At 42.0% G+C, this 24,451-nt stretch overlaps 1 protein-coding gene across 2 annotated transcripts in view; it reads left to right on the top strand.

The window, feature by feature from the left end:
- Window positions 1-903: 903 nt before the first annotated feature.
- SYT14 (synaptotagmin 14) overlaps window positions 904-24,451 on the top strand; it is a 176,384-nt gene continuing 152,836 nt past the window's right edge. For both annotated transcript variants that reach the window (XM_073339005.2, XM_073339008.2), the window contains exons 1-2: window positions 904-1,209; window positions 17,405-17,452. In XM_073339005.2, the coding sequence (XP_073195106.1) occupies window positions 1,197-1,209; window positions 17,405-17,452 (61 nt within the window). In that variant the 5' untranslated portion in view covers window positions 904-1,196. The remainder of the gene's footprint in view (window positions 1,210-17,404; window positions 17,453-24,451) is intronic.

Raw genomic sequence — 24,451 nt, 5'->3', positions numbered from 1 at the left:
ACCAATGGCTATTAGCCAAGATGATCAGGGATGCAACCCCTTGCTCTGGGTGTCCCTAAGCCTCTGACTGCCAGATGCAGTCAAACCCTGCTGATGGCCCATATGGGGGGGAGGGGGGAAGAGTCAGTATGATTCTACATAATTGATTTTATTTTGACTTTTACATTTTTAAAAATTAACCTTCTACTGTACTGTTTATGTAATCTTAATGTTGCAAAATGAGGCACCTTAAAGTTAAGGAAATGCCAGAATTAAGACCACCTCATTCACTTTTTTTGCCCTGATCCCACAGACATACCTTTATGTACTGCATAAAGCTCATGTGCTCACATGCTTAGTTACCGTGGTGTATGTAAAATTGGGAATGTATTTACGTTTTAAGTCTTCTATATGAATCAATGCATAGTTTTTTAAACAAATAAAACTTCCAAAACCTGGACAACTGTATGCCCCACCCCCCATTTGAAAAGATCCAATTTTTAACAATAACTGGAACGGTCTTAAAATTTCAAGGATGATCAGCTATTGATACCAGATGAGCAAAATTTCAAAATTCTGCCTATTTTGGAGGGGAAAAGTTCTGTCTCTGCTGAAAAAAAAAAAATCAACTGTTTTTGGCAGTTGGGCAAGAATGTGCACTTTATGCCGAATTTTAAATGGACCAAATCCTGATCCTACTGAACGCTAGGGCAAAATTCCCAACAAGCTGTAGTGCGTTCAGGGATTTGGGCCCCGATTCCTTGGCTGCGCAGCAGAAATGACCATTGAACCCCCGAACAGGGCCAAATCCTGCTTCCATTGGAGTCACAGGCACAAACCCCACGGACTTCCCTGGGCTCAGGCAGCCGGGACTTAGCAGGGGCCGGAAGAGCGCGCGCAAGGCTTGGAGCAGCAGCAGGATGGAACGCAGGCCGGGGCCGCTGGCGGCAGCAGTCGGGAACCAGGGCACCGACGGCCGTTGGCCTCGGAGTCGGGACGGCGTCGACCTCCGCCACCCAACTGCCGCCCTTTCGAATCTGGGCGCGCCTCTGGCCCGGGGAAAGGGGGCGGCGCCACGCGCAGCTCCACTGCCCTGGCACGCGCCATTCTCCCTCCCCCGTTAGGCCCCCCCCCTCCCGTTGCTTCTTTCTTCTAGCCGCTGCCTGTCGGTGTGCCTCCTGCGTGCGCTGCACTTGGTACGGCCCACCTGGAAGATCATGGCGATTGATGGTAAGTAGGCCAATAACGGGCTCCCCTCCCCCTGAACATCCTCCTCCCAGCGGGCATGGGGAGCAGGGGGCTCCCCTGGGCGAGGGACCAGCGGGGCGGAGGGGCTCACTCCCCACTCAGGTAAATAATCCCTGGCAAAGCGGGACTGTGGCGCCGAGCGGTCGCGGTGGTACCCGGGTGGCCGGCTGCGCCGTGGCGTTGGCTGGCTGCAGCCTATGGTGCCCGGCGTCTGTGGCTGCAGCAGGGCAGCTACCCTAGAGGTGGGTGGGGACGCGGGGGGGTGCTGTTCCCTCCCGGGCCTCTCCCCACCCTGTTGTGGTTGCGCCGAGGAGTCTCCGAGTAGGTAAATAAATAATCCCCGGGGGTGCCAGGCAGCTGCCACCGGGCGGGTGTTGCCGAGGACTCCGCCTGGGGTGGGGGGAAGCCTCCCCTCGCTGCACGCTCCCCTCTCGCCGGTTGCTGGCCGTGAGAAGACGGAGACTAGCCCAGGGTCTGAGCGCCCCCCACCGTGGTGCGGGGCAGGGGCCCGGGGCGGGGCGCCAGTGGGGTTTGTCTTGCGCCCGCCCACCTCCCTGGTTTTCCAATAGGTGCTAGGCGGAGCCCGGGACGCAGCCTGCTGGGGGGGCTGCCGCTGTTTGCAAGCCCATTGGAATGAGAGGCTCAGGATTCAGTCGCAGAGATTGTGGATCGCATCGAAACCCACGCAGCATAACCTCCCCCCCCCCTTCTTCCTCCCTGGGGAGACTTCATCAGTTGCTTTAAAACTCCTTCCCCAAAGGATGGAGTCTCCCTCTTTCTCTCTACTGCCCAGGGAGTGAGACTTGCAGGGCTGTCTGTGTCTGCTCCAGGTTCTTTACACCATCACTTGCTCTTTTTTTTTTTTTTTTTTTTAAGGAGTGGGCACTTGGGAGGACAAGGGATGATAGACACTTGTTGTAGTGTTGGAAGATGACCATCTGTTTTGAAAGGGGTGCCACTCCTGAATCCGCACAGTTTGCTTTGAAACCTCATTCAATCTTGAGGAAAAAATATATAAATGTAATTAAAAACTCACAAACCCCCAAACTGTAATTTCCGGTGAAGGAGACTGTAAAGGTACACTGTCAATTTCAGAACGTTTGTCAAAATTTTTTTCCCTTACTGTAGCTGAAATAAGCTATCATTTAAAAAATTCCAAAACTATTTATTAGTTTGGTTATTTTGTACATTTGCCAGCACTTTAGTCAGTTTCACTGTGAAAGGTAGGGGCTTGGCTTCCTATAACTGTGGAAGTTGCTTTATGCAAGCAGATTCCAGTCCCCACACAGAGTCAGGGGGCCCTGTGTGCGTGCAGGGGTTCACCCAGATGGAGTAGCTTGCAACATAGGAACCAGAATTGGTTAGTAGAATTCTCCCATGCTGAAAAGCCCCCTTTAAACAGAGGTAGACAAAAATCCCTTCTCAGGTGTCTATGGGGGGGAGAGACAGGACTTCCTATATAATATAAAGGATGTGCTGTCATTAATTGGAATCTTTTAAATTAGTCATTCAAAAAAAAAATCAAGTTGACAGTGTCCTTTAAAACAGTGCCTTAACTTTTATCCCTAAAATGGAGAATCTCCTCCAAATGCATCAGAGCTTATTGGATCTGAAGATATTTTTTTTATCACCCTTTGAATTCTGTATTTGAAATCTATTTTTGAAAGATGAGTGGTAGAAAGAAGAATACTACTAAAAATGTTTAAAAAAAAAACAAAAAAGATTCAGACTTTCAAAAGTGCTCACTATCTGCAGTGCGGGGCCAGTGTTTCAAAAGAGCTCAGTTTCCACTTGGACACTTAAATAAAGTGGCCTAAACAGGAGCTGAGCTCTCCTGAAAATCTGATGCAAATCCCATTATGAAATTGAGCAGCTAAGTATTGATTTAATTCTCTTGGTGAAGGCAGGAGTTGAAATGAATTTCATTACTATAGGCAAGGGGTAGGCAACCTATGGCATGTGTGTCAAAGGTGGCATGTGAGCCGATTTTCAGTGGCACTCACACTGCCCCAATCCTGGCAACCGGTCCGGGAGGCTCTACATTTTAATTTTAAATGAAGCTTAAACATTTTAAAAAAAACCTTATTTACTTTACATACAACAGTAGTTTAGTTATATATTATAGACTTGTAGAAAGACCTTCTAAAAACGTTAAAATGTATTACTGGCATGCGAAAACTTAAATTAGAGTGAATAAATGAAGACTTGGCACATCACTTCTGAAAGGTTGCCAACCCCTGCTATAGATTTAGCAAGAGTGTAGCATCCATTCTGTTTCATAAATAATATTTTTTTCCAGTTTTAGTGATGTGTGTGTATATATAATCCCTTCTCCTTCCCAGTTCGGTTTTCTTCCTTCTTTGGTCTGCTTGTTAGCACCTTGCCTTTGGCTTTAGTGTTTGACAACCCCCTTTACCAGTCAACTAATCAAATTCATGTTTTTATATTAGTTATCCCTGGTACATGCTACTGCTTTTGTCTTCCCCAGTGCAATCAGAGTAAAGGAGCAGGACTTCCGTCTTACAGCACTCAGATACAGAAATTACTGTGTGTCCAAGACATTTTCACACAATCATTAGACATAAAATATGTTCATAGAAAGTATTTTTTTAAAAACACCATGTACTAGTTCAATATTATTATTATTATTTGTAACTACAGGGAATCTGCAAGGTTAAAAATTTCAGCATTTAGAATAAATATCAAAGGGTTTTTTTTAAAACATTTGAAACAAAGTAATTATAGTAGCATTTGAAATCTACACAATTAAAATATCAACTTAAAAATAGTATTTATTAGCTCTAGTAAAGAAGTACTTTTAATGTATTTAAAATAATTTTAGATATTTTCTATGTCAGTCATGTTAACATATGCCAGTTTACATCAGTGCTAACTGAAAAACCTAAGTTGTTTTTCTCATGTAAAGCTCTTTATATTAAGAGTTGTAAGGAAGAAAGCAAGTGCAATTTATTTTGATCAGTGAAATTATTTATAGCTACATTTGTACAGTGTGGAAATACTTTGGTTACTGACAAAGCTTTTAAAATGAAGTAGTACTTCATGAGGTGAAGTTTGGGAAGCCACATTTTCTACTAGTAGCTACCATTATAAAACTTGCTGAGATGATTTCTCAAAATAAACATATTGTTATAAAATCATTTAAAGTCAATATGAAGCTGAAATTCCAGTCATTGTGGAGATAGTAATTTTTAAAAAATACATTAACATATTTTTTAAATATCAGGTAGATAGTTTAGGTTTGGCTTGAGCAACTCCAGAAGTACCAGGAAACAGCAGAGGACAACTAGGAAAGGGGCAGGCTGAAATGGGACTACAGAATTACTTTGACAACCTTATCTGTCGTATGTTTCTCACTCCTCAGACAAAACAAGTAAGGCAGAGTGTCAAGTGTAAGATACGTTGGAGGGGTAGATACAGGAAGCACATTGTTTAATATTTCCACTAATAATAGAAGAAGTTAAAGTTTCAACTAATAAAAATTTCAGACAACACAAAAATTGGAGGAGTGGCAAACTCAATCAATGATGGCATCAAATGGAAAAGTGACTGAAAGATTGGAAGAGTGGGCTGCATCAGAGGGGAAAATTGGAAGCAAAATGGAGCAGTAAGTCACCAAAAGTAGCAGTTGAAAGGAATGTATCCTATTAACTGCACTCTGTGACTCTATTAGGGTTGCTTTCCCACAGGTCACTGGGGTTTGGGACTCTGTGGGATTTCAGGCAGTGTGCTGGGATGGGTGGAGAGTGCACCACTGAGGAGCAATGCTTCTTTCATACTCTCACAGCATAAGTTAATGTTGCTTATAGCAGCATTAATTTCATTTTCACACCTGCACTCCCTTCTCCCCCCCTTGGAGAAAGGGCTAAGCTCAGACATATGCTAAAGAGCTTTGGTAAAACAGGACCCAGTTGAGAAGCTGATGATAGCATCTCTTTAGCCATGCTGCATGAAGTATGGAGGGAAAAGTACAGGGACAGAATGGATGCTTTATGATCTGAGATGATGCATTTGGATAGCTCTGTAAATCCTCTACTTCTGCCACCCTTCTGGGCCTTCCCCTCTTGTTCACTCTCTAAAGTTGTACACCTGATTTCCCCAAGGTGAGACTGCAGCTAGAAATTCACCAGTTCAAACTCACTGAGTTCTTAAATTTATACTGACTCTTGCAGGTTTTGCTGGGAGGAGTGGAGGTTGTTTAATATTAATAATTATGAAGGTATACTATGCAACATGAAAAGGAAGTAAATAGCACAGATTCAAATTGAGGGATCATTGGTTAGAAACTAGTAAGTCTGAGAAACACCTTTTGTAGGACAGTAGACAGTAAATCTAGCAGAGAAATGGCAAACTCAATCTGAGCTTGCAGTGCTTTTTACAAAATACTAACCAAATAACAGTATTTTTCTTTGATGTAAGGAGCCAGAGGGATAATAGTGCTTCTTTGCATAGCTTTGGTGAGACTATACTTGGATTATTGTGTCCAGTTTTGCTCCTCATAAAATAGGAAGGATAAATCTAAAACTAGAGTAAGAACAAATAATTTGGATCAAGGGCATATGAGGAAGTGCTTAGAGGTAAATTTGCTTACTTTAAAAGAAGGCTTGGACAGGGTACAACTTACAGTTTCATGTATGGCTTCTGTGTAACAGTATAAATGAAGGAAGGAATAAATCAATTACTGATGATGGCAGGACGAGGACAAATGTCCTGAAGGTTAGGAAGGAAAAGTTTACACTGGGCATTAAGAAAATGTTATTAACAATAAGGAGCAGTCTGTCAGGGATCTAGATTATCATGGGAGATGGTTGAATTTCCATGTTTGTGAGTACTTTAAGATCAGGTTAGACTACATATACTGGCCCTTCCCTACACTGCGGTTTTTCTTCAAATCTCCCAACATTACTGTGGAATTGGTTTTAGTTCCACTGGTGCTAGCAATAGTTGGAGTACTAACATAGATCAAATGCTCACATTACCACCCTGCAGGGTTGGATGACAAGGTGCTTAAAAAAGTTAGGAGCCATTCTGTATTAGTGGTACCACTTACAGAGCTGCATGAATACAACAACATGAGTGCCAAGAAAAGAGATTTTCAGAAAAATCTTAGTGTAGCTGAAACCTAATGGGAATGATACAGAGAATAGTTCTGCAAAATGCAAGAGATTAATTTGGGTTATTCAAGTTGTCTCTTCTGACCCTAATGTTTAGGATTCTATAGGAAGCAGAGGCTTTCATACATTAGAAGGGGGTTGACACACTAAGCTACTGTTGCATTCAAGAGTTGGAAGAGAAGAACTGAATTGTGTAGTAGATTACCAAGTTTATCAAAATATCAAACGAATACCAGCAAATGGTGAACAGTATAGTGATAGCCAAAAAAACTACATTAAAAGAACATGGAAGTTGCAAGTCAACCATTGATAAGATGAAATGAAGACAGAGAGAAGAGAAAAGTGTGGATCCTTAAATTAATAACCAGTAATAATTTTAAATATATACTGTTAAGGATAACTAATGAGTTCAATACCAAGCCCCTTGCCAGTTGCTTTTTTTATTTTATGAAACTTTTACCTTCATAAGCTGAAATTTTCCAGGCTTATTTTCAGCCCAAAAGGGATTTTGTTTTTTATTTGAGCAAAAACAATTCAGCTGATTTTACTAAAAGAATAAATCAATTATGCTTTCCCATAATAAAATCTTGCCATGTTTTTCACAGCTTTGTAGCCAAAATGGTTGGGAAACACTGAAATTGGCATTTGAGTAATCCTCTGTAAGGATAAATGCCTTTTGTGAGTTCTTGTAAACTCTATTTTTTTTATTTGATGGATTTATTACCCTTGAAAATGTCATGCTCTGCATGCACATTTTGCACTGATTCCGCCCCCCCCCATCCATAAAAGGGATACCAGAGGAATGCTTAGCTTCTTTACACCTTCAATATGCTTTTCATATAAATGTGTGGGAGGGCTTCTGTGTTGTATATGAAGTTTGCAGGAGGGCACATTGCTCTGAGATATCTTACACAAGCAAGTAAATCTAGAGGTTTGCATTTGTATTGGATATTTTGCATCTGTATGTTTTAAAATCCAGTATCAAAGCCTTCCTTGTACAGTTAAGGGGATGAAGTGGTTTGCTCTGAAGTAGGCTTTGGAGTCCTATAGAAACCTGAAGATTTTCACTGTTGTTGTTTTAGATTTAATATGTAGTATATATGTTGTGTAAGTATGGCTTACTGTAGTTTTTGTATAATGGTATTTCCTTGACTGTCTGCCATTCACAGTCCATCCGTTCATATGGTCCACAAGTGAGTGAAGTTATATATTGTAGGTGATGGTTTGTAAGATAAAACCTTAATTATTAAAATACATCCCTCACAGAGAACAAAATTTATCATATAAAAAGTCTGTCAGGAAAGATATTAGTTCATTATGATGTATAACCAATGATGTAGAGGAAATTGTATGATATATTGTACTTTGAGCAATAGCATTTGGCCATATAACTAAAGGCTATTGTAATGCATGGACACAGAACTAAGGTTGTACATACAAGATGAAGAGTGATGTTTCCCAACTTTCTTTTTTCAACATGTAGTCTATTATAAAGTTTCAGCTAAATCTATCTGAATGAGCTAAACTTGATCATATGATGCAAAGTTTATAGGCTGGGAGTGCAGAGATTTTAAAAATTGATAAAATTCAACTGTCCTGTCTCCTGTGACTTTATTTGGACAATTTTCTACTTTATGATGCAGTCAGAACTGTGAATACAAACTCAGACACACAGATTTGTGGTAGAAATCTAGATCTTCAATTTAAAATGACGAGAGAGGATTATATTCCATCAGCCATGTTTCAGCTACCTCTTCGTATGCTGGATTCAACATGTGATCTTTATATTTGCGATCAGTCATGTTGGCTAAATAATGGAAAGGTTCCATAGCTTCTCTGAATCATGTTTTGATTTTGTTCTTGTGTGGTTCCAGTTCTTTATTAGTTAGATCAAGCCAAATTTCTAACAGCATTTCAGCAGTAGTGTCACCAGCCTGTAATCTGGGTGGGGTAGAAAGGGATAATTGTAAATTGTTGGAAACAGAGTAATTTTATTTTAAAAATTACTGAAAAATGTACTCTAGAGAAACAAGAAGTGGTAGACCAGCTCCTTTGTCTTACTGACAAATCAGGGAAACCCAAAATCAAAAGATAGGGTAATGAATAACCTGCATCAATCATTCTGACTCCCACTATTTTACTCAAAGGGGTTCTTTTACATACCTTAGGGGACACCAGGATTAAAACCAGTAAAATAATCAGAATTATTAACCATGGATATTTTATTATTGAAGAAAGTAAAAGAAAATATTAAAACAACACAAATGATAAAACACAAGTGATTGGCTACTTTCATTACAATCTCTTCTGTATGTCTGTCTATGGAGAGCTTTTACAGATGTATTTACCTTTGAGAGTGGACCACCACTGGGGATGCTCTTCATTTGATAAGTTAAAACCAAAGTATTTTGTTTTCCCAAATTATTAAGAACCCAGTCTTAGTATCTATTAGATACTTAGAAGCTGTTTATGTATGGACAAAATAATTTGTTTAAGGGTAGATAGAACTTGTCTAGTTATTAATAATCAGCTCGTTTATAACTGGGAAAAGTAAGCAATCTTAACTCAATCCTATGAAACTGAAGGAGGTATTCAAATCGGTGATTTAGAGCAGAAGCCATTTAAAGAGCTGCCTTGAAACATAGCAATTGACCAATATTAAGAATCTTAGATCCAATTAAATCCCTCTTTTCCTTTGTTTCAGTGTAAAGCCCCTGACTCCTCTTCAGGTGTATGCGGTCTAACCATTTGATGATTAACAGCAGCAACTATTAATGGTTTAATTTATAACAGCATTTTCATATCCCAATAAAATCATTAGAAGAGTTTTAAATTTAATCTCTTGGCAGTGTCTTAGTTAACTTTCTTTCACCAATCCATGTTGAAATCTTGAGGAGCTATCCTTTGGGTTTTTTTTGTTTTGTTTTGTTTTTCCCCTTGAGCCTTCTCTGTTTTTCCTTAGTTGTTGTGTCAGCTTTCTTATAGAGATGGAAAAGATAAGTTGATAAATGCTTGCTGTTTAAGTAGGGTAGCACAGGATTTGTGTGTGTGTGTGCTCACTTCTGAGGGTGGTTTTTTTTAAATACTCTTCCTTTTTGTTTCCGTGAAGTTAGGAAGACATCTTTTTTCAGGCTTGTTTAGATTCCAAGTTTGTTGCTGTCATCTTTTCATTGGCTTCATGCCATTGGGGTTGGCTTAGGTGCTACCTTCAGCTTCTGAATATGCAGCCAGGTGTTGGTCTCTTTACCCAATGTCCTTAGAGTTACAGTCTATCTGGTATATCAATTAAATGTCTTGGATATTTTGTACAAAGCATAAATTTAAATAACCAATATATCTTTTAAACATAGAACAAAAGAAAATACATAGTATAAAAGTTAAAGCAAGGTAATGTTTAAAATGCAGCTTTTCTTAGTTTGTATAACACTCATGGCTCTATGGCTAAGGTACAATAATCTTCTGAGGCCATTTGCTTGTTCTTGGGAGACAGAAAGCAGAAACCTCTTGTAATTTCTTTAGCCAGCCTGAAATTTTTATAACATAATTAACTAAAACATACCACAGATATCTTTCAAGCATTCTGGCTATAATACATTTGTAGCTGTATCTTAATATTCAGTAAAGATGCAGACAAATTTATAATCTAATAAAAACAAATTTTTTATTAATATAATTTTGCATCAATATTGAGGTCTCTCCCTCATATCTATGAAGTTGCTGTAAATTCTTCATATTTTATACAAGAAACTCTAGAAAGCCACTAAATCTGTTTTAAAAGAAATGTTTTGTTTTCCTTGTGCTCAGTGCAAATTTCAGCATACTTATGGTAGTTGGCTGTAGAGACACAGTTTTTCTCAGTTCTACTAAATTTAATTGAGAAGTTGGGATATCAGTCTTCCAGAATCAACCAGGAGAGTGATGGTGATTTTTACGTTAATGCTTTTGAACTGTGTTAGTTGATACTTTATTCTCAACAAGCGTCAAGTAGTGTGTTGAATATCAGTATGTTGCTTCAGGATGATTTCAGTTCTCATCTTTTTTTCAATTTATTTTTCACTGTTTGAAAATTGGTGAAGACCTCTTTTTGTTTAATTTTTTCTCTGGATTTCTGGATGGGATTTTCAGCAATTTGGACGTGGTATTCTGTTTTTTATTTTCATGTGTAGAATCAATAGCATTAAACAAGAATACATTTCCTTGACTAAATGACAGGTTTCAGAGTAGCAGCCGTGTTAGTCTGTATCCGTAAAAAGAAAAGGAGGACTTGTGGCATCTTAGAGACTAACAAATTTATTAGGACATACGCTTTCGTGAGTTACAGCTCACTCACAAAAGCTTATTCTCTAATAAATTTGCTAGTCTCTAAGGTGCCACAAGTACTCCTTTTCTTGACTAAATGTTTGTGGTAATTATTGAATGACTTCTCATTTTCAACCTACCATCTAATGTCAATGTTGATTCTTTTAGCTCTTTCCATAATTTTCTTTCTTCACTAGTGAGTTGAAATCTGTCTAGGGAGAAGTATTTCTGCCTATGACTATCTTAACGATTTCTGGTTTGAGCTTTTATGCCATAAAAACAGCCAAATCTCCCATCATTCTTTCAGTTTTTTGTGTGTCAAGGACAAAAATACAATTCCTAAACTAAGCTAAAGTTGAAAAGCTTCTGGAAAACCTGGAACAGGGACTTAAATGATCGTTCTAGCTACATTTTGATAACAGCGGTGACCTTGAAAAAAATCTTCCTTGCAGGATCATCAAACTCATCAATATTTTATCTTTCCCATTCAGTAGATGAATTGCCAGTCAGTGGCACATTTTGAGCTTGATGAATCAGAAGAAATAGATTCTGCACTTTAAGATGAGCATGGCCCCTTTCTAACTTGCTACTTAACAATTCTTGACCGTTTTTGCATTTTAGTGTGAAAGTTATCTGGTTTTATTCCTTTGATCTATTTGATCCTTTGTATTCTACCATTTCTTTCATCTTCATTCATGTCGAGTAGATAAATTCTTATGCCAATATGAAGGAATCATTAACAGTAATTGTTTTAGCGTATTGATCAGCAGCAGTATAAGCATATACTACACTTAAAATGAGAAATGACCACGTAATAAATTACCCTGTTGAGACTGAAGATCGATGAGCTAGATACCCTTTTACAGAGGAGTGGCATCACCTCTAAATTAAGATTGGGTTCCATTTTTTTTAATTTGGGAAGGATTCATTCTTTGATTTGCATGAAAAATACATTGTATCTTCCCCAAGCACAGAGTCTGAGTAAAGCCTGCATTTTCAGAGGTATTTTAAACTAAATCTTTTACTTTGAGTTAAAATTAAATGGGACATTGAAACACTTTTAGTGTTTGACTTTTCTTCATATCCTTTTTGCTAACAAATGGTGGTTTTATCATTCACACTTTCTGTACAGTTATTGCCAGCATTCCTTGAATGTACATTTAATAAAAATAGATTGTAACTAAGCAAAGTTCTAACTACTTTATTTGTGGAAGAGATGTCCCCAAAAGGAGAAATGGCACTTAACCAGTGCGTTGGTTATTTGCTAGACAGCAATATAATGCTAGGAATCAGGATTCTTGGATTCTGTTCCCAGCTGGGAGGGGATAATGGTCTTCAGGTTAGAGTAGTGGGGGGGATTGGGAGTAAGGAATTCTGGGTTCTGTTTCTAATTCTGAGAGGTGCATAGTCTTGTGGTTAGAACCATGGTTACTGATAGCATAGCCAAGCACATAGATTTGGCAAATGCTTTTTGAGGGGCAGAATCAATGACAGGAATTGAGAGGTGCAGCACAGAATCAACAGGCTAGGAGGAAGAGGCATTCAGGTGGCTTTAAAGCCAGGAGGGGGTTGCATCTAAGTTATATTAGCCTGCCTTTGGCTGCCCATGGGCAGCAGTGCTGCCCTGAATCTCTGCAGTGCTACATGTTTCAGCCCCACTTCTGACGTACTCCTCCCACACACAGCCATATTATCTCTGGCATGCCCCTATGCAAGGACTTTGAAGGGGTCTTTGGAAGATAGCCTGCAGCTGTCTTCTTCAGTCCCTGCATGAAGATGAATATCTCCTGGAAGGAAATGGATCTTTTTAGAGACTTTTTAGGCTGTTTCCCAGCCCTCTTGCCCAGCATAAAGTGGCAAGAGCAGGGGAGAGACTCTCACCCTGGTGTCTGTCCCAGCTCTGCTAGAGATGACCTTGTGCAACCTCTCAGTTATTTCATATGTGAAAAGCATGGATGATTTTTGCCACCTCATAATATAGGGATATGAGATGTTGCTCAATAATAAGGTCTTTGGAGTGAATGGAATAGATGAGATTTGAACTCATGGTCTTCTGGCTCCCAGCTCAGTACATCTTTCACAGGGCTGAATAATAATTTGATGGAGAGCTTTTTCTTACCCTTCCATCCCCCAGAAAACTGGGAATCTACTTCACCTGTAATTTAGTATACTTAAGTGCTCATTTGCCATGTGAAAACGAGGCTGCCTCTAGTCAAAATTGCCATCTCTTGGGTCTTTTCAGTCCCACCAGAAACAAGCCACAAACTATCCTCAGGGAAAAGGGTCCTTCCCTGTGGTCTACATTTGGGAAACTGTGAGGAGAAGGTGTATACCGTAACTTTGGCACAACTGGGGAGCAGTGACTAGCATTTCCGGGGGAGCGGAATTTGGAGCTCCAGTTCTGAGATCTCTCCAGCCATGTTAAAGCTTTGTACCTCTGATTATGGGTATGTCTGCACAGCCTATGGAAGTGAGCTTCCGATCCCTGGTCGACAGACTTGGGCTACCCCAAGTCATTGCTTCAAAGCACTGTATACATGGCTATTTTTAGAGCTCTAGTGTGAGCAAATCCAGAATGGGACAAGATCTCCTACCCTACTTTCAGGAATACGGGAGCTATTGTATTGGAGTTGGAAGTGTAGAGAAAGGCCTTCTTTGTCCCCTCCCTCTCCCACCTTTCTTAACACAGTTAGTCCTTTCCTCACTATGCATGCTGTCTCCCACTTCCCCAACAGCAAATGTTCCCACTCCCTCTGTAGACTATGCCATAGGGGAAGTCGAGGGCATCCTTATCACCCTTTGGCCTTTTTTCCCCCTCCTTAAAAAAAATAAAAAACCTCTCTCCTATACTTGCTGTATTAAAAATCTGGGAAATTCCATAAACAGAAACTTTGTTTAAAAGGTCTTGAGGTTAGTGGTCCCTCCAGCTCAAGCTCTAAAATTCAAGAAAATGCCTACTAATGGGATATCTCTTTACCATACCTTAATGTTTACACAGCATCTGTACACTGACAGGAACAGACTCTGTTTTCGTAAGGAATATTTTATCTCCAATATATAAGAAAATGTACTATGTACAACACATTAATGTTACCTTCTAAGGGAAATTAATTACAGTCTCATGCACTCTTCCCCCTTAAACACTTAACACACCACATGCTTAACCTGTACACTTTCTGTCAACACTAAATGTTTGCTGAGGGTCTAATTAAGGTTTTGCATTATGCTGTGAGGGAGATTAATGTATTCTATGTATATTTCCTTATCATTTGCAGTCAGAAAGAAGTTCATTGTGAATACACAGTCTGTTGAGTGGAAACATGTTTAATGGGCATTAAGATATGGTTAAGAGATGTCCTGTAACTTAGTATTACCCTGAGTTTAAGTGTTTGAGTTTGGATGATGTCAAACTTAAATAAAAACTTTGTTTAAATGGAGCGAGTATATTGTGATACAGGAGGGCCAGGGAGCAGTGGTTTTTGCTTCAAAAAAAGAAAAAAAAATTTATTTGCATAACACTTACAAAGAATCGCCAAGAAGGAAAAAACAAAACTATGCAATAAAACAAAAGCAAACGTAAGGTATAACACAGCAGCCTTCAGGAGGGAGAAGTGTTCAGGCTAGCCTGGGCCCAGAGCAGGGGGGCTTTCTTGACAGTCGTGGTCTTCCACCCCTTCGAGTTACCTGGTGCCACGCCCAGTGTCACCGATTATTCCTCTCCTGAGAGTGCCCAACAAGATGGGCATGGCTGCAGGGTGGGCAGTTTGGGGGGGGGAGGGAAATGCACACCCACATGTGATAGGACCCCTCCTAGGTGACGATGATGATATCCACAGCGGCAGTAGCTGGGGCCTCTCGCTCTTCCCCTCAATCAAAGGGTCAGATGGAGGGAACCGGACGGGGTCACCGAGCAGAGAACCTCAGACAGCGCCCACCGCTCCTCGAAGGCATCAAGGGAGTCGGTGGACGTCTCCCAGAGGAACTCCGCCCGGATACGTGAATGTACTGAGGATCGGAAAATGGCCCTACAGTTGCAGGACGCTTCATTGGCCAACCTCCTCTCTCTAGTTTTATAGATGGCTGTTTTAGCTAGGGCTAGGAGGAGGTTAACCAGGAGATCCCACAACTTTGTGGGGCCATGGATGAGGAGTGTAAATAAAAAGGTGAGGGGAAAAGCGCAGCCAAAAGCATGATAAAATATTTGTGAGGAGCCGGAAAAGGGGCTGCAGCCTGGCACACTCTAAATATACATGTGCCAGGGTTTCCCTCACATTGCAAAAAGGGGAAGTGTCCGGGATGGGGGTGAACTGCGTCAAAAACACACCCGTGCTCACAGCTCCGTGAAGGAGCCTCCAACTAATGTCCCTGATGGGCCTCGGGACCAAGGTGGAATACAGGCTGGCCCACCAGGGCTGCTCACCCTCCAAAGGTGGCAGGAGGTCCTGCCACTTTGTATTGGGGTGGGACACCAGCATGAGGGTGTGAAGCATGAGGGTGTATAGATGTTTCCTTGGCGCAGTTTGGAAGCTGACCGGCTGCAGTGAAAGGGTGAGGGGTTTGTTGGGATCTACGGGGTAGGGGCCCAATTGAAAGGTCTGGCGGGCCTAGGGTAGAGGGTGGGCAGGGTGCGCCCTCATGCAGGGCTCGGCTGAGATAAGCCTGAGCAGCAGGCGTCAAAACAGCCTTCACCTCCTGAAGTATGCGCTGGGGGGGGTACGAGGTCTGGAGAGTCCCATGCGCTGAGTGAGTGTCAGGGGATCCAGCCAGTCTCCCTGGTCGTAGTCCAGGAGGTCTCCGACTCTCGTCACTTCTGCCAGGACCAAACTCTGGTGCACGGAGCGGGACTCCGCCACCTGCAGACGGAGCTGGGGGTTGTGTAGCAGGGGCTCTGCGAGGAGAGCCGCTCCCACAGTGGCCGCCGCAGACGTGGTAGTTGAAAACAGTTTCCAGGTCAGGAGGAGGTCCTGGCAGAAGACCGGCAGCCTGGAGAGGTCTCACGGAAGGCCTCTCGGACAGAGATAAAAGAGCTGCTGGTCATATCGGAGCCCTTGGAAGCGACGCAGGAAGGAGTGCGCTAGTTTGCTCCACGTCGAACTACCTGCACTATAGAGGAGCCTCTGCAGGGCCTGGAGGCGGAAGACACAGTGCAGACACTTCAGTCCCTGTCTTCCTTCCTTCAGGGCTAGATGAAGAACCCCAACAGGGGCCCAGTGCATTCCTGACCAAAAGAATTCTAGAATCGATGTCCGGAGGTTGGTCAGGAAACCCGGGGCCAGGACCAGGGTGTTGAGCCGGTACCAGAGCATGGACAGGACTAGTTGGTTAAGCACCAGCGCTCTCCCTCAGAGGGAGAGACATAGTCAGGGAGCAGGGGTACAGGGGAAATATATAAGCCTAAGGCTAATTAAAGCATGGCTCCCTGTAGACTAGGGAGGGTTGCTACAGGTTAATTGGAGCACCTGTAGTCAATTAAGCCCTGTCAGGAACCTAATAAAACCCCCTGCTTCAGGCAGTTGAGGAGGAGGAGGAAGGAAAGAGGACTGGAGCTTGGAGGTGTGTTGTAAGATTTGATAAACCAGAGAACTGAAGTAAGGGAGACCCTGCCCCAGCAGAAGAGGGAGACTTCCTCCCTCAACATCTAAGGACCAAAGTTTCCCCACTGAAGGGGGAAGAGGGTAAGAACCTGCAGGGGTTGAGAGGGGCTGGGGCTAGGAGTGAGGAGCAAACCCAGACCCCTCCCCCGCTTCCCTTCTCTCCCACCTTTTCGGCCCAGTATCAGGGACCTCAGCATCCCAAGAGCAGGGGCAAGGGCTGGCATCTTAGCCCCCTGCCAAGAAAAGCACAGGACCCACCATACTAGTATTGGCTATCTTGCCACTATATATATATATATACACACTCCTCTTTTTAACACTTAATGGCACTTTATTTCACCCAATAACCAAGCTTTTCTCTCATCCCATTCTTTTTCTCTAGGCTTCTAGACAATTCTTAACTTTCCCTAGTAGGCATAACAAGTTTCAATGTTCTCATTGCTTCCCTTTGAACGTTTTGGAATAGTTAGTTTTCATTCACAGTCTGAAATTACAGCCTAATTTTTCTAGTAACAAAGAGCTTTCAAGTACTGTATATGTTATGCCCATTTAAGTACTTTAAAGTAACATAAGTTTAAAAAAACCCTCGCCAAATGGAAAAACTTGATAAAACTGGGGATGATGGGAATGACACCAATAACCTCTATGTTTTTTTTCCTGAGAGGATAAAACCTGTTTTGTACAACTTATCAATTAGACATTGCAACAGAGTGTCAACGTGATGTTCTAAAACTGGCTTTCTGAAACTCCATGTGCTGATCAAGTGGCTCACCAACTTTTCAGAACTAGAGGACTTGGTTTATAGTTAGGAAAAGGTTTGGGGTGACTAGCTCACAGATTTCTATGTGTAAAGTCCACATGAAAAGTTTAGGGATAATTTAATATTCAGTTTAATACATTGAATCCAGTGCATGAATAATTGCATCTTTAGTAGAATAGTAATACCAAAGAACGGTTTGAGTTTTCATATTTCCTATTTACATATAATATCCTCTGAAAAAAGGAACTTGTTTTATTCTTTTGGAATGTCCTCATTAAGTGACGCTCAGTTTTCCCCCTTTATCTTTCTTGCAGTTTGTAAAACTCATTAAATATTAGAATACATTTCATAATATCTATTTCCTATTTTCTAATGTTGTTTTTCTCAAATAGGTGGAGAACGAACCTGTGGTGTACATGAGCTAATCTGCATTAGAAAAGGTACACAATATTTTAAAATGGGTGTTTAATTTTAAGGCTAATTTTTGGGAACAATGAAATATTTTAAATTGGTTATTTATGCTATACTTTCAAATTGCTGTAAAATTACTTCTGTTTAATTTGTATGCAGTGTTTGTTGAAGCTATGTCAGTCCCAGGATATTAGAGAGGCGAGGTGGGTGAGGTAATATCTTTTATTGGACCAATGTCTGATGGTGAGAGACAAGCTTTGGAGCTTACATAGAGCTCTTCTTCAGGTCTGGGAAACTTAGGCTATGTCTACACTACAGACCTTATAGCGTCACAGCTGTACCGCTGCAGCTGCGCCACTGTAAGGTGTCCCATGTAGCTGCTCTATGCTGATGGGGGAGAGAGCTCTCCCATTGTCGTAATTAATCCACCCCCAACGAGCGGCGGTAGCTATGTTGGTGGGAGAAGCTCTTCCATTGACCTAGTACTGTCCACACCGGCACTTCTGTTGAAGAAATTTATGTCGCTCAGGTGTGTGTGGGTGTTCCTGACCAACAAAAGTTTGACTGACAAAAGTGCTCGTGTAGATATAGCCTTAGGCTATGGCTATACTAGAGAGCTTTCAGCAGTGCTGCTGCACTGATGCAGCTGCGCTACTGGGAGTTATCTAGTGTAGCCACTCTAAGACGATAGGAGGTTAATCCACCCCCAACGAACAGCAGCAGTTTGTGCTGACCACACTGGTGCTTCTGTTGGTGAAGCTTATGGTGCTCAGGGGTGTGGTTTATTTACATCTCTGAGCAATGTAACTGGATCCTCTGACTCCTGCCTCTGCTCTGGTCCACAAACCGCTCCGAGACCTTTGTGCTGGTCCAACACCTTGAGTAGTTTGTTTACAATGTGGGTTCCCCACCGCTTCATACTACATATGGCTCTGCTCCAACTGTCCTAGGGAGTCCCTAGCTCCTGCAACAAGCAGGGAAGAGCAAATTCTCTACTCCTCCTACTGTCTGCTTTCCCCACCTTCTACTTTCTTCCTATGCCTATTTATAGCCTCTGCTTAATGGCTTAATTAGCCTTCCAGCTCTATTTCTCCAAACAATTAGGCACACTCTGTTTAACCAGCTCCATTCTGGATTGTTTGAGTGGAGCTGCCATGACCAAAGTGTGTGCCCAGCTGCTCTTGCCTAGCACTCTGTTACAAACGACATAAGTTGGACCAACATTAATGGCTGCGTAGACATAGCCTTCCTTAGTGTCACAACTAAATACAAGATGGAACAGATTGTTTAGCATAAGTAGTTAACACACATTTCAAGGGACCATTCAAGGTGAAGTGGCCTTTTAAAACCCCTCCAGTCATAGGAAGAAAGGAGAGGGTCAGGGGAAATAGCTGGGGCTAGTTGCTAATGAATTATAGATTGTTGTAATAAGCCACAAATCCAGTGTGTCTATTCAGTCCGTGTTTTTTGGTATCTAGCAAACTTATAAATTTAAACTCCCAGGCTCATCTTTTGACAGTTTTGTGCAGGTTTCCTTTGAGGATGAGGACTGATAAGTCTGTGTAGTAAGTCTTAGGCTGCTTGTGTATTCTCTCTGCATGCTGCACTGGCTCTGGCCAGATAGGCCATACAGAAGACTGTGATCCAACTTCTCAATCAGACCACAAGACTTGGTTTGGTAGCGAAGGCACCTAGCCAGGTTTATTGTCAATGAAGCATGGTCCTAGTTCCCCGGATCAGTGTCTACAGTTATACTAGCATATGCATGCCCATTGCACTGGACGCAGCTTGGTGAATGGTGGGACTTTCCATTCCCTTCTTGGCTGGCCAAAGACGCACCCTCTGACCTTTCTTTTATATACTGATGCAAACAAGTTACATATTGCCAACTTGATGTATTGAGGTGATTAGTTACCACCTTTTACCTTATACATGTTGGTTCAATCAAACATCTCTATTCATCACCCTGTCATCGTAACCTTTTCTTTAAGAGAGTGTTAGTGTGTCCTTGTATCATCTTCGGGGAGTGTGTTTACACCATAACCCTGTATCGGGGTGTTCTGGTAACACCCTTCTGGAATGTGTTTCCATGAGTGTCCTGTGCCTAGCACGACTTAAGAATGTGTGTTTTTTTGCAGTGCCAGCCCAGTTCTTGCCAGGTTCTATGAACTTGAAAGCAGGCATGTTTTGTAACAGGGCCTGATTTCTCCTCACAGCTGACTTTTGCTAACTTTGGCTTCTATGTACAAGGCTTGACCACTGTTTTAGTTCAGGCCTTTTATACCAAGCGTCATGTGTCAGGCTCTCTCTTTCTACTACTGTCCGATATAGAGTGATTGCTTTATGAAAAGTGTTCAGCAGGTGATGTGGTGTTTTTGTCTTTTGTCATTTTCGTGTGAGTTCATTTTGTGTCATTTTGTGTCACATAAACACCACCCTATACCGGAAACCTACTGACCGCTATTCCTACCTGCATGCCTCCAGCTTTCACCCTGACCACACCACACGATCCATCGTCTACAGCCAAGCTCTGCGATACAACCACATTTGCTCCAACCCCTCAGACAGAGACAAACACCTACAAGATCTCTGTCAAGCTTTCTTACAACTACAATACCCACCTGCAGAAGTAAAGAAACAGATTGATAGAGCCAGAAGAGTTCCCAGAAGTTACCTACTACAGGACAGGCCTAACAAAGAAAATAACAAAACGCCACTAGCCGTCACCTTCAGCCCCCAACTAAAACCCCTCCAACGCATTATTAAGGATCTACAACCTATCCTAAAGGATGACCCAACACTCTCACAAATCTTGGGAGACAGGCCAGTCCTTGCCTACAGACAGCCCCGCAACCTGAAGCAAATACTCACCAACAACCACATACCACACAACAGAACCACTAACCCAGGAACTTATCCTTGCAACAAAGCCCGTTGCCAATTGTGCCCACATATCTATTCAGGGGACACCATCACAGGGCCTAATAACATCAGCCACACTATCAGAGGCTCGTTCACCTGCACATCCACCAATGTGATATATGCCATCATGTGCCAGCAATGCCCCTCTGCCATGTACATTGGTCAAACTGGACAGTCTCTACGTAAAAGAATAAATGGACACAAATCAGATGTCAAGAATTATAACATTCATAAACCAGTCGGAGAACACTTCAATCTCTCTGGTCACGCGATCACAGACATGAAGGTCGCTATCTTAAAACAAAAAAACTTCAAATCCAGACTCCAGCGAGAAACTGCTGAATTGGAATTCATTTGCAAATTGGATACTATTAATTTAGGCTTAAATAGAGACTTGGAGTGGCTAAGTCATTATGCAAGGTAGCCTGTTTCCTCTTGTTTTTTCCTACCCCCCCCCCCCCAGATGTTCTGGTTTAACTTGGATTTTAACTTGAAGAGTGGTCAGTTTGGATGAGCTATTACCAGCAGGAGAGTGAGTTTGTGTGTGTATGGGGGTGGGGGGGATGTGAGAACCTGGATTTATGCAGGAAATAGCCCAGCTTAATTGTCATGCACATTGTGTAAAGAGTTATCACTTTGGATGGGCTATCACCAGCAGGAGAGTGAATTTGTGTGGGGGGGTGGAGGGTGAGAAAACCTGGATTTGTGCTGGAAATCACTTTAGATAAGCTATTACCAGCAGGACAGTGGGGTGGGAATAGGTATTGTTTCATATTCTCTGTGTATATATAAAGCCTGCTGCAGTTTCCACGATATGCATCTGAAGAAGTGAGCTGTAGCTCACGAAAGCTTATGCTCTAATAAATTGGTTAGTCTCTAAGGTGCCACAAGTCCTCCTTTTCATTTTGAGAGTGTAGTGATTCTCTGGTTTCACCAGCATAGTTGCTGTTTGGGCATTTAGTGCACTGGATACCATATGTTGTGATAGGCACGTGTAGGACCCCTGGATTTTGAAAGATGTGTTTAGGGATGTAAATATTTAAAAAGTTAACCATTTAAACAATTAAAATTATATAGTTTAACTGATGAAAGGGAGAGGGGCTGGGGTCAGAGGCTGGGTCTGGGGCTGCTCCGGCCGGCCTGTGGGGTTGTGGCTGGGGTTGGCTGGCCTGGGGCTGCTCCGGCTGGCACGGCCTGGGGCTGGGGGGCTAATGTTTAGGGTGGGTTAACGTTAAGATTAATGCTTATCGGTTAACCATTTAATATTTTACATCCCTAGTGGAGATATGTCTGCAGGTTTTGTATCTGTTCTGGCAGGGTCTGGTGCCGCTTTGAGTTAGTGTCCTGGTCTGTGGGTAGCTTCCTTCTGGTGATTAACTTGGAGAGGTTGTGAGGTTCTTCGAAGGACCGAAGAGGGGTTCAGGAAAGGATATTTCAGGATGGAGTCACCATCAAGGAGGAGTTGTATTTGTATGATGCAACCCTATCTGGGTTCCAGTGTTGGGTGGTAGGTGCCAACTAGGGGTATGGGTCAGAGGTGGTTTTATTTCTGTATTGAAATATGTTGTTCCATTTAGTTTAATAGTCATTGGAAGTTGTGTTTGTATTTTGGCTTGTGGGTGCACTGTGCAGGTGATCTTGGGGCTTGTCTACGCTATGCAGCTTTTAGCGATGAGGCTGTGTCAACACAGCTTAGTCGCTAAAAGTCAGCGAGTGTGAATGCTCTTCTGCGTTGTTTTCTCGGCACTTTTGCCGACAAAATACTTCCAATACCCCCCCCCCCCCCCCGAGCAACATAAGCTTTATCAGCAGGAGAGCACTCCTGCCAACAAAGCTGCATTCGCACTGCTGCTTGCGTCAGCAAAACTTTTGTCTTTTGGGGGGGGGGCTTTTTTTAAGTATCTGCAAAAGAAAAAAGTTTTGGCAATAACTGTGCTGTGTAGACATACCCTAAGTCTAGTTCTTAATCTGGTGTCCTTATGACCATACTTATTGATACTGTTTTTCATATTATCATGCTTGCAAACTTATTTTATTTATGTAGTGTACACATCTGACATTCTCTAAGTGCATGAACATTTTTTTAGTTTGAAGAAAAGCCCTAAAAACAACAAAGCTCTATGCAAGACATCAGGCAACCTTCATTACCATGACATGACATAACCATTCAAACCTCAGAGAAAGAGAAACATTATAATTTTAGTAAATTTTCAAAACCTCCAAAGTTTATTGAAAACAGAATTTCATAATGAAAGCTCTCAACTTGAAGTAAGATTTAATACTTCCTGACCTACTAGAGCTGAGGTATAATTTGCAGCAGTTTGTGTGCGTGACCTGTGAGGTATAATTCATAACACCTACTAGAGCTTGAAACAAATGCTGCATACCACTGGAAAGTGAGAGCTCTTATTCTGGTGGTACAAAAATATCTGGTTTTACCTCTTGTAGTTTGTGAGCTACTAAATCCTACACATGTCATTGGTCCAAAGTTGAATGTTGCCCATTATGTGTCTCAGACAAGTGTGGTTTTGGCAGGAAATTTTGTCTTTGGGGAGGAGCATGTGATTCAAACCCCCCCCTCTCCCCTGGTGTGTGAGGTTCTACTTGTTTTAAAAAGAAAAATCTTTGTATCAAAACTGCTTTTTATCAAATGGTGCTGCAAATTTATGTGGCTATCAAAGATACCTACACAAAATACAGGAGGCAAATATATATACACCATGTACACACACTTATCACTGTACACTATTAAAATATGCAAACATTAGGATGGCATGTTTTTTAATGGTATTGCAGCTTAGATATTTTCCTGTTAAACACAGTTAAGTGTTTTGGCACAGTGGGCACACAGATTTTCTATTAACTTCAGAGACCATATTTCAAAATATATTTATGATTTGGTACTGTTTTTCTCTGCATTTTTAGTTGCATTCATTTATCCATAAACCTTTACTCATTTCTATAGCTAGAGGGGACATTCAGGGGCGCTATTTGCCACTACTTACTACTATTTCCCCTTAATCTGAACTGGCCAAGTCTCTTATTGTCCATTGGTGTATGTGCACTAGTTTCTGCACAGTCTTAGGCAGATAAGAACATAAGAATGGCCATACTGGTTCAGACAAGTGGTCCCTCTAGCTCAGTGTCCCGTCTCTGACAGTAGCTAGTACCAGATGCTTCAGGGGGAAAGAATAAGGCAGTTTCAAGTGATCCATCCTGTTGTCCACTTCCAGCTTCTGGCAGTTGGAGGTTTAGGGATACCTGAAGCATGGGGTTGCATCTTTGACCGTCTTGACTAATAGCCATTGACGCACCTATTCTCCGTGAACTTAATTATTTTTTAATCCAGTTATACTTTTGGGCTTCACTACATCCCCAGCAATGAGTTCCCCATGTTGACTGTGTGTTGGCTGTTTTTAAACATGCTGTCTTTTAGTTTCATTGGATGACAGATGTACAACTTGGAGAGCTTTCTGACTAGCCCTAGAGTCACCGCAAAGAATAACTGTTCTCCATCATCCTACAGAACTCTGTTGCGTGGCATCTTTCTCTGTGCCACTATAGAGGGGCTTTTACTGGCAGAGACAGGCTGGTGGAGAAGCAGGATGAGTATGGCCAGTTGCCCCACCACAATGTGAATTCACTGAATAAAACTGGAGAAAAGTGTTGTGGGCTGGAAGTTCTTGTATGACACGGTGATAAGTACCTTAGATGGACAGACAGAACGCCATTGCAGTCCTGTGATTAAATTAGTAGTCACTAAGCAGCCCTGCTGGTGTTCTGAAATCTATGAATGTGTGTCAGAAATTTGTCTCCCTGGTACCCAATAGAAAGCCTGTGGTTTAGTGCAGAGCTCCGGTTTTACTCCTTTATCATTATACTTTTTGTAATGGAAATATTTGCAGATGCTTATAATTTTGTGTGTGTGTGTCTGTCTCTCACACACACACACACACACACACACACACACACACACACACACACACACACACACACACACACACACACACACACACACACACACACACACACACACACACCTCTACCCCTCTTCTTCCTGTGAATTCAGTTGATATTTTTGAGGGTATGCGGGGAACTGATATTAA

Source organism: Lepidochelys kempii, chromosome 3, assembly GCF_965140285.1.
Source record: "Lepidochelys kempii isolate rLepKem1 chromosome 3, rLepKem1.hap1, whole genome shotgun sequence".
Lineage (NCBI taxonomy): Eukaryota > Metazoa > Chordata > Testudines > Cheloniidae > Lepidochelys > Lepidochelys kempii.
Note: the sequence above shows the minus strand (reverse complement) of the source record. Positions and strands in the feature narration are given on the sequence as shown.